Source organism: Salvelinus alpinus, chromosome 28, assembly GCF_045679555.1.
Source record: "Salvelinus alpinus chromosome 28, SLU_Salpinus.1, whole genome shotgun sequence".
Lineage (NCBI taxonomy): Eukaryota > Metazoa > Chordata > Actinopteri > Salmoniformes > Salmonidae > Salvelinus > Salvelinus alpinus.
The window spans coordinates 7,153,260-7,164,084 of NC_092113.1; the positions used below are offsets into that span (position 1 = coordinate 7,153,260).

At 44.8% G+C, this 10,825-nt stretch overlaps 1 protein-coding gene across 1 annotated transcript; it reads left to right on the forward strand.

The window, feature by feature from the left end:
- The first annotated feature begins 253 nt into the window (after positions 1-253).
- On the forward strand, positions 254-9,901 carry LOC139557047 (E3 ubiquitin-protein ligase ARIH2-like). The gene is made up of 15 exons (XM_071371365.1): positions 254-386; positions 1,644-2,079; positions 2,463-2,530; positions 2,648-2,720; positions 2,910-3,051; positions 3,336-3,457; positions 4,288-4,397; positions 4,543-4,660; positions 4,782-4,832; positions 4,991-5,012; positions 5,180-5,331; positions 7,159-7,302; positions 7,546-7,614; positions 9,072-9,188; positions 9,405-9,901. The coding sequence occupies exons 2-15, from the start codon at positions 1,825-1,827 to the stop codon at positions 9,474-9,476; spliced, it is 1,515 nt and encodes a 504-aa protein (XP_071227466.1). The 5' UTR covers positions 254-386; positions 1,644-1,824; the 3' UTR covers positions 9,477-9,901.
- The last annotated feature ends 924 nt before the right edge of the window (positions 9,902-10,825 follow it).

Below are 10,825 nucleotides of genomic sequence, written 5' to 3' on the forward strand. Positions count from 1 at the left end.
TATGCTTGAATTTTCATTGGGAAGGTAGATAAAGCGTTTTTTGCATGTGAAAATACAGAATCCTACTCATTACACAGTAGGTTATGAACGGGGCACATGGCTCATGCGCCCGGTTCCAAAACGAATGCGATCAACTTTAACCCGGTGTAAAACATGTCTAACCCGGTGCCCGAGCCTGATTAATCGACTCCCCTTGGTTTGGGTCCCCGCCTTGAATAATATAACTGTCCAATGGGTGTCATCAATGGAGACACGGAAGTGACGCAATTTTTGAATATTAATTTACTTTCTGTCTTCCACTTAACTGGCGAGTTTTTCAGAATTGGTCCTGGTACTTAAAACCACTTTTGGCTTCATTTACAAGGCGACACAACTCGGCCTGGAAGGTAAGTAAAGACTTCAGTACTTGGTGGGAAGGGTTATTCCAACGATAAGTTAAGTTAGTTTGTTAACGATCCACAGACGGCCTTGTTTACATGCCAATCCCCGGGTTAGCGTGTGTGAGATGCGGCGGCTAGGGGGATCAGTGACTCGTTATCAGTTGTGGTGAATTCCGGGGTGGAACAATGGCACCGCTGTTTTTCTACGTTGCCAATGTCTAGGATAGCGTATTTCATTGATTATTAAAATAATTATTTGTTGAACTGCTATTGTGTGTTAACCTCTACTTTATTGCTAGCTATGTTGTTAACTAACGTTAGCTCTCCGAACGTTAACGCTGGGAAATTGGCTTTGCAAACCCAACTACGAGCCAGTCATGTTTGTGTATTCGGCCAGAACCCACTTCATTTGATGTATTACACTGTAAACACCGAACTACGTCTATGATATCTTGTATGCATAAGTGCCTATTTATAGCATGGAGGGAATGCAAACAAGCGTCTAGCACTGGGAGCCAGGTCGATATTGCAAGTCACATATCAAACCCCTGGCTGCCTACTGCGGTGATCCATGGCTTTATGTTCAATATTCATGCCACAAAGTCCATCACAAACCGTAGAACAGGAGCAGACATCCGAACTAGACCGACAATCGCCACACCGCCCACTACGTGGAGATATTTTGGGGGGGAATGCAAGAAGTCACTATAGGTGGCTGAAAATTCACGTTTTTCTTATTAGGACTAGATAGTATGTCACGCGGCTGCTCCTATGCCTACTGTCCTACCGCCTTGTCAGTAGGGGAAAACATCGTCATGTAATCCTTTAAACCGCTGCATTAAGCCGCTTCCCGTGCTTTGTATCCCACACGTGTTATCATATTGTTTGTCATATGTACAACTAGAAGAAAGGAAAGTCCCAGGGGTAATAGGAGATATTTGTGCTTTCCCGGTCTTTCTGAACACTTGGTTGGACAAGTTTTGGTGTATCTCTGATCAGTGAATTGCACAAGTGGCTGGGTATTTGGAGACTCTTCTGTCTTGTGCAGAGAGAGACCTTGACTTTATGGAGCACTGTAGTTCCATTGACCTGAGTTCAGGCGAATGAACATCACACCATGTCCCTGGCCCGTTCTTCTTTATCATACAACTTGTCCATATAAATATCCACAAACTCACCATTGTCAAGTTTGTTTTCCTTGCGCTGAACCATTTTATTTTCCCCCCCTCCCGCTTATCCTCAAGTTCTTTTGTCTCCTTTCAGAGCATCCACCTCGACGGTTCCTCATGAAAGACGGGGAGTGTAGCTTCTTCTGCTTCTTCCGCTGCTGCTGAGAGGTGTTGGGCTAGTTTGTGGAGCAGTTTTCTCTGGGAGCTGTAGTTCCCCAGGTGGTTCCGACAGCCAGAGAGCCAGTCCCAGAGAGTGAGGGCGTCTCTGCCGGTGAATGTCTGTGGACATGAACAGCCAGGCCTACGACAGCAATGAGGATGACCTCGGGGTCAACTCTGAGGATGATGACGGGGGTGACGACGACGACCAGGGGGACATAGCCGACTACTATGACGGCGTGGCAGGAGACATGGAGCAGCAGGGGGCCGACTCGTTCGACCCAGAGGAGTACCAGTTCACCTGCCTCACCTACAGGGAGAGCCAGAAGGTGCTCTGCGACGAGGTCAATAGTATCGCCGCCATCCTGAAGGTTTGTGTTGGGCTAGTCTTAGGGGTAATTGAGGTGGTTAATGGTAAAATCTACATCTAGGGTCAATTACCATACCCTAAATCTTAACCGTAACTAGTAGGGGTGTGAAAATATCTGAGTTGGGATAGGGGCCAAGCATTCATTCTCATGGGGGGATGTGTGTTAACCTAAATTGAATGGTGAACCGTAATATCAGACCATATCTGTGGCACGGTCATATGATATCTAGTTATGAGGTGCCTATTGTTCCAGTCTCAGTAGTTATCAGTTTAAAGAAGTAATCAATGAAAGTACTTAAGGAGAAGGGTCTGCTGCTTCCTCCTGAGAACAGCTGTATTCATAAGCTTGATCCTCCTCATGCTCTCTGTCCTCTCTTTGGACAGGTTTTACCTGCTGTAGCCAAACTGGTCCTTGTGCACTTTCACTGGCAAGTGTCACAAATACTGGACAGGTAAACTCTAGTTCAGTCCTACTCACTCGTATTTTCATACACTATGCAAATATTCTGATAAATAGGTTCGAATATGATTTCTGGTGCCCTGGTTTTGCCTTTTTTTTTTTTTTTTAGATACAAGTCAAGCTCATCTCAGTTGCTGTCTGATGCCCAGGTCCAGCCCAGCAGCACCTGCAGATCAGTTCCTGTAAGTACTAAGAGTACTCTCTTTCTATGGAGTGTTTGTAATGTATTTGGGTGAAGTTCAAAGTGGTGTCTGGAAAGGTACATGGACTCTATGTTCTAGTTGTGTAGGTGGGCTGAACTGTCACTGACCAGATTTGGCCCTTGGGCCACCATTTGACTATCATGTGTGTTGATTTCTTTCGGTCCCCAGGCGCCTCAGTCCCTCCAGTGTGGGGTGTGTCTGCAGCTGGTTCGGAGGGACACCTTGCTCGCGCTGCCGTGTCAGCACTCCTTCTGCAAAGGATGCTGGGAGCAGCATTGCACTGTACTCGTCAAAGATGGGGTGGGAGTGGGTAAGCAGTGCTGCTAGGGCTGATGCGACCTGTCAGTGTGTTCAGAAGTCAGCAGCTTGTTTCTTTGTAGATAGTGACATGATGGGCTTTGAAGATGAACCCCGGTGAGAGAATTGATAGCCTTGCAATCATATTCCGATGTCTGTGTACCTTGGATATTTTCATATTAAATTTGTCTCGTATTTGAAATCCATGTGTTTCTCCAGGATTTATTTTTATTTTTTGTGCTCAGGATGTATGCATGAGATTAAAATATTTTAAATGGCCTGTCTTTCTGTGTGCAGGTATCTCCTGTATGGCTCAGGACTGTTCCCTCCAAATGCCAGAAGACTTTGTCCTCCCACTGCTGCCTGGTGAGGAGCTGAAGGACAAATATAGACGCTACCTCTTCAGGGACTATGTGGAGGTACGAGTCTCAGCCTGTCCTTCTGGTGGTCTGTCTGGCTGCTTGTCGGCGCTCTTTCTATTGGTCTGTCCCTCTTTGCCTTTCTGTTTCTCCCTGCTGCTTTTGTTCTTGAACAGCAAATGGTGAAAAATTGCACTGCCAGCATACTGTTAATAAAAGGAAACTATCGTCCTCTTAATTTCGGTCTTTCAGCCAGTGTGTGCTTATTTGTCAGGACCTGTCTAGCTATTGAAGGTCTCTGTAGCTGTCGGTAAGGCCCGGTCTCTTGGCTGGTTTACAGTGGGTCTAACTACATATCTGTAGACAGTGACGTCATGAAAAAATATAAACGCAAAGTTTGCATGATTTCAGCAGCCTGGATGGTCCAAATGGCATACCTGCTCTATTTTAATATCAATCAACCATCTGTTAAAATATTGTTTTTAGGAGATGTCAGTCCAGCAAGCCAGGCAACCAAAATGAGCTACCGAGCAGTATTTTGGTTTGCTAGCTTGTTAACATTTTGACTGTAGCTGACTTTTGCTCATTAAAGTGAACGCGTTACAAAATCATTATGTACAAGGCAATGGGGTGATAAAAACAGCCTGTTTACATTTGTGAATGTGACAATTAAAGCAGTGCATTCTTTGAGAGAAATGTAGAACTCCTAGAAGCTGTCAAAGGTGAGCCTTTTTCAAGTCTCTGCGACAAGGAAACCGACAGGCGCATCAGAGGTCTTCTGAGTCCGACTGAGCATAAATTAAGTTTAGTTCTGACCCAGGACACTTGGCGCATTTGAGTGGTCCACAGACATGTCGATAGACGGGACTAAACAATCCTCCTCTCTTCAGAGCCACTTCCAGTTGCAGCTGTGTCCAGGGGCAGACTGCCCCATCGTCATCCAAGTGCAGGAGCCACGGGCCCGCAGAGTACAGTGCAGCCGCTGCAATGAGGTCTTCTGGTAAGACAGGCGCCAGCATATACAACTCTTATACACAGATCAGTACACAAGTTGTTAGATTCATGTGTATCATGTCAGATAAACATACGGTCATATCACTTGACTCCCTGCGGATGCCCTCAACTATTTCTCTCTACTGTCTCAGTTTCAAATGCCGGGCCATGTACCACGCCCCAACAGACTGCCCGACTGTCCGAAGGTGGCTGACCAAATGTGCAGACGATTCCGAGACGGCCAACTACATCAGTGCGCACACTAAAGATGTGAGACGCGCCACACCTCGCGCACACACAATGAAATTAGGTGTGGTTTTCCAATATTCTCCTTTACTTTTGTCTGTAATGTCGAATGGCTTTTTAATATATTTTTCTATTTTTTCCCTAGTGTCCCAAGTGCAATATCTGCATTGAGAAGAATGGAGGCTGCAATCACATGGTGAGTGTTAATGGAATCGGCGTCATCTGAGTTGTGCCGACGATCAGCACATTGTTGTTTGCGTTAGTTTTCTTTACATCTCTGGAGCTTTTCTGTGAATGTCTACTTTCACTACAGGTTCTTTTTAAGTGTCTGACATTGTGTTTCCTCTGTTTCAGCTATGCTCCAAGTGCAAACACGGTGTGTAGCTCAGTTATGTTTTCTTACAGCTTAACACCAAATGCGCCTTTTTACCCATCAATTTCCCCCCCAACGTTCTGCTGATTTAACGGGCTCAAGCCGTATGCAACCCATTTGACATTGAGCTCGCCTTGTTTTTCCCGTTAATGTCATCTGTATGTGTGTAGACTTCTGCTGGATGTGTCTGGGGGACTGGAAGACCCATGGCAGTGAGTACTATGAGTGCAGTCGCTATAAGGAGAACCCAGACATCGTCAACCAGAGCCAGCAGGCACAGGCCAGAGAGGCCCTCAAGAAATACCTCTTCTACTTTGAGAGGGTGAGATGAATATGAAACACTAACACGCTACCATCACTGATGGGTACATAACTTCTGCTCGCACTTGAGTATTGTATGGAAATCAGTGAACCTTTCTGAAGTAAGCTGTGCGTCACGTGACTAGGTGACATGAAAAACATCCATCAAACACCTACAGTGGGGAGAACAAGTATTTGATACACTGCTGATTTTGCAGGTTTTCCTACTTACAAAGCATGTAGAGGTCTGTAATTTTTATCATAGGTACACTTCAACTGTGAGACGGAATCTAAAACAAAAATCCAGAAAATCACATTGTATGATTTTTAAGTAATTAACTTGCATGACATAAGTATTTGATACATCAGAAAAGCAGAACTTAATATTTGGTACCGAAACCTTTGTTTGCAATTACAGAGATCATACGTTTCCTGTAGTTCTTGACCAGGTTTGCACACACTGCAGCAGGGCTTTTGGCCCACTCCTCCATACAGACCTTCTCCAGATCCTTCAGGTTTCGGGGCTGTCGCTGGGCAATACGGACTTTCAGCTCCCTCCAAAGATTTTCTATTGGGTTCAGGTCTGGAGACTGGCTAGGCCACTCCAGGACCTTGAGATGCTTCTTACGGAACCACTCCTTAGTTGCCCTGGCTGTGTGTTTCGGGTCGTTGTAATGCTGGAAGACCCAGCCACGACCCATCTTCAATGCTCTTACTGAGGGAAGGAGGTTGTTGGCCAAGATCTCGCGATACATGGCCCCATCCATCCTCCCTTCAATACGGTGCAGGTGTCCCCTTTGCAGAAAAGCATCCCCAAAGAATGATGTTTCCACCTCCATGCTTCACTGTTGGGATGGTGTTCTTGGGGTTGTACTCATCCTTCTTCCAAACACGGCAAGTGGAGTTTAGACCAAAAAGCTCTATTTTTGTCTCATCAGACCACATGACCTTCTCCCATTCCTCCTCTGGATCATCCAGATAGTCATTGGCAAACTTCAGACGGGCCTGGACATGCACAGCCTTGTGCAGGTCTAAAATGTTATCCCTGATGTCCTTACACAGCTCTCTGGCCTTGGCCATTGTGGAGAGGTTGGAGTCTGTTTTGAGTGTGTGGACAGGTGTCTTTAATACAGTTAACGAGTTCAAACAGGTGCAGTTAATACAGGTAATGAGTGGAGAACAGGAGGGCTTAAAGAAAAACTAACAGGTCTGTGAGAGCTGGAATTCTTACTGGTTGGTAGGTAATCAAATACGTATGTCATGCAATAAAATGCAAATTAATTACTTAAAAATCATACAATGTGATTTTCTGGATTTTGTTTTAGATTCCGTCTCACAGTTGAAGTGTACCTATGATAAAAATTACAGACCTCTACATGCTTTGTAAGTAGGAAAACCTGCAAAATCGGCAGTGTATCATACTTGTTCTCCCCACTGTATGCGTTAACAGAGTAACGGTGTCAATCAGGTGGTTTGTCTACCTCTGAGCATTACACAGCTTTCAGCACACGTGATGTCAACCAGCGCCATACATTAAAAAATAAATGGACAATCATTATATTAATACATACGGTGTACTTTCAAGGATAGTACACATGTTCCTCAGTCACGCATACTTCCACAGAAGTAGGCTGCACGTTATCTCTGGTACTTCTAGGTACTTTTAGATTATGGCAACTGTCTCACATTGGTGTCAAATACCGCTCATGTTCAACAACTCTTGAGTGTTCGAAGCCAAGACACCATGTCAAATGAACACAGATCTTTGTCAGAATCACCCGGAAGTGTGTTTCTTGAATGTGTCTGTTCTGACTCTTTCTCCAGTCCTGACTGTGTTTGTGTTCTTCAGTGGGAGAACCACAATAAGAGTCTCCAGCTGGAGGCTCAGACGTACCAGCGGATCCAGGAGAAGATCCAAGAGCGGGTGATGAACAACCTTGGCACCTGGATAGACTGGCAGTACATGCAGAACGCTGCTAAGCTCTTGGCCAAGGTACTATGGTCACACGCAAAAAAGCAAATGCACACATTAACACAAGCATCTATAGGGCTTTTCACACAACTTTATTGTTACTGAGAGGTGCCAAACCGAGTGTGTAAATCTGATCCGGCACAGTTTGGTTCCGCTCGGCATAATGGTGTGAAAGGGTTATCTGTAGTTATTTGACCCACTGCACTACACTGCTCCTTGAACCAATAGCAAGTCGTGCTGATCTCTAATCTGCCTGTCCCACAGTGTCGCTACACTCTGCAGTATACTTACCCCTACGCCTACTACATGGAGTCTGGTCCGCGTAAAAAACTGGTGAGTGTCTGTCTAGTATAAGCTACCACGTTCTGTCAGTGGTGGGGGGGGAAAGGACCCAACTGTCTTGGGTAAAAGTAAAGATGCCTGAATAAAAAATGACTCGCGTGAAAGCCACCCAGGACAAAATACTTCTTTGGTAAAGTTTTACCACTATTTTGGTTTTCAATATACTTAAGGATTGAAAGTAAATGTAATTGCTACGATATATACTTCAGTATCAAAAGTAAACATCTTTTCAAATTCCTTGTATTAAGCAAACCAGATGGCACCATTGTTTTCTTTATGGAAAGCCAGGGGTACACCAACACTCAGACATTTACAAATGAAGCATGTGTGTTTAGTGAGTCTGCCAGATCGGAGGCAGTAGGGATGACCAGGGATGTTCTCTTGATAAGCGTGTCAATTGGACCGTTTTCCTGTCCTGCTAAGCATTCAAAATGTAATTAGTGCTTTTGGGTGTCAGGGGAAAATGTATTGAGTAAAAAGTACAAGTATTTTTACATCACCAAACAAAATAATAACTATTTTTATTTAAGTACTTTACACTACTGCATTCCATTAATATACACTGAACAAAAATATAAACGCAACATGTAAAGTGTTTTATGAGCTGAAATAAAAGATCCCAGATTGTCCATACGCACAAAGCTTATTTCTCATTTTGTGCACAAATTAGTTTGAATCCTTGTAAGTGAGCATTTCTCCTTTGCCAACATAATCATCCACCTGACCGGTGTGGCATATCAAGACGTTGATTCAATGGCATGATCATTACACAGGTCTTGTGCTGGGGACAAAAGGCCACTCTAAAACATGCAGATGTTTTGAGGAGTGTACAATTTGCATGCTGACTGCAGGAATGCCCACCAGAGCTGTTGCCAGAATTGAATGGTAATTTCTCTACCATAAGCCGCCCCAATGTCATCTACGAGAATTTGACAGTACGTCCAACCGGCCTCGCAACCGCAGACAACGTGTATGGTGTTGTGTGGGTGAGCGGTTTGCTTATGTCGACGTTGTGATGAGTGCCCCATGATGGCAGTGGGGTTATGGCATGGGCAGGCATAAGCTACTGACAACAAACAGATGCATATCTGTATTCCCAGTCATGTGAAATCCATAGATTGGGGCCTAATGAATGTATTATAGTTGACAGATTTTCTCAGCCATGGCTCTGCACACCCAGTTAAATTTGTAACAAATAAGTTTTCAGTCTTTTATACAGGGTGACATTTTCCATGAGCAACGTGTGAAGTTGCAAAGCACATTTATGCTGCTAATAAGATATTTGCGAGGGGGTTATTGAGTGAACGATTCTTTGACGCTTGCAGTCCGCAAAGATGCCATTGAATCAAATTGATGAGAACCATTCATTTGCGGGGAGGGTGTTGCTAATTTAAACACGCTGTCTATAATGAACAAGTAGCCTAATAAATGCATTTTGTTCTATTCAGTTTGAATACCAGCAGGCCCAGCTGGAAGCGGAGATTGAGAACCTGTCCTGGAAGGTGGAGCGAGCAGACAGCTACGAGAGCGTGAGCGAGGGGGAGCTGAATGCTAATGACAGAGGGGTAAGGAACAGGGGGAAGATGTGAATGAAAAGGGAGTGTATATGGATATTTTAAAGTTTCCAGATTAAGACTTCCATTGGCTGGGAACACAGGGGAGTTGCCGGTTAATGACACGCCTTGGGAAATCAGAAGGACCCCCGAAATATGTACGTCCCTAGGCACTGTGTTTGTTTTAGACTCTGAAGAATTGAACTTCTTCCACTCGCTCTCTTTCAGGATCTGGAGAATCAGATGCACATTGCTGAGCAGAGGAGACGCACGCTGCTGAAGGATTTCCACGACACCTGAAGTCTCCAGACGACTGCAAAGCACCAGCAGCTCCCTAACTCATTCGCCCCCTCCCTCCTTCACTTTCCATCCCTTTGTCTACGGCTCCTCACACTCATCCCTCCCTCGTTAAGCGCTCTCTTTGTGTCTGCTACAGGGTCCCAGAATGGCGTGACTGTATTCCCCCCCCCTCCCATTTAGATGTCAAGAACGCCACATTCAAACACACTACACATGAAATGAGAAAGCATGCGCGCACACACGTGAACACAAACATGCTTTAACACTCCGCCCAAAAAAACAACCCTTAATTCTCCCACACGATCCCACCATCCCTCTACCTGTTTTTTTCTTTTTCTTCTCACATTGTTCACCTTTTTCTGCAAATTGATAGTTCGTAAAAAAAAAAAAAAACATTAAAAAGAAATAAATGCTGTAATTTTCAACGGTTGTACATTAATACAGATAGTTACTGAGTTTGTAAACCAGATGTCATTTTCTTTTCTTTTGTGTTCATTATCACACATGAACGACAATGCCCGTGAGAGCAGAAAGGAACTGGCACCCATGCTAGGTTCACCGGCTATGTGGTTGTCAATGGGTTGACCCAGATCTTCCAGTCAGACCTTTTATCAGTTCACCTTCATGCTCAATCAGTATACACACTAAACTTTAGGACTTTCATGCTGCTCAGATACAGGTCAGACTTCGTTAGCCAGGCAGCCCAATTCTGGTATCCCCCCCACACTAATTGGTCTTTTGACCACATCCGAGCTTTTCTTATTGGCCAAAGACCATTTAGTTAAAAAAATTAAGATCAGAATGGGGCTGCCTGTCTAAATGCAGCCATACTGAACACTTCAGGCATGTTACTGTTGTGACAACCTCTGGCCTTTCAACACACAGTAAGGCCTTCACAATGCATTATTTTGACACCGCCTCTAAACGAGCTGCAGTGTAGTCGTTGCTTATTCAGGTCAGTCTGCTAGGCCCAAATATAGGCAGCATGGTGTGCCAAGCTATATTAATAACAGCTGTAATGCTGTCGCTCCTTTTATGTGTGCCACTTTACTAGTGGGCGGTCCAAAGACTTAAATAGGGGATGACAGAAATCAACACCTGCAAGATTTTTCCAGCATAGGGGAGAGTTAGTACCTGTCCCGGAAATGACGCGTGACTTTATGGCAGCAGCATATCACCTTGCATCCCACTGCTGGTTTACCTTGGAAGCAGAGTTGGTCCCTGGATGGGAGACCAGAAGCTGCTGGAAGTGGGGTTGGAGATTCAGTAGGAGGCACTCTCCTCTGGTTAAGTAAAAAATCCCAAGGCAGTGATTGGGGACATTGCCCTGTGTTGGGTGCTGTCTTTCT

Coding starts and splice junctions, on each gene's coding strand:
- LOC139557047 (XM_071371365.1), top strand. CDS start 1,825: ATGTCTGTGGACATGAACAGCCAGGCCTACGACAGCAATGAGGATGAC. Junction 5,013..5,179: donor ATGCTCCAAGTGCAAACACG/GTGTGTAGCTCA, acceptor GTATGTGTGTAG/ACTTCTGCTGGATGTGTCTG. Junction 7,615..9,071: donor CTGGTCCGCGTAAAAAACTG/GTGAGTGTCTGT, acceptor TGTTCTATTCAG/TTTGAATACCAGCAGGCCCA.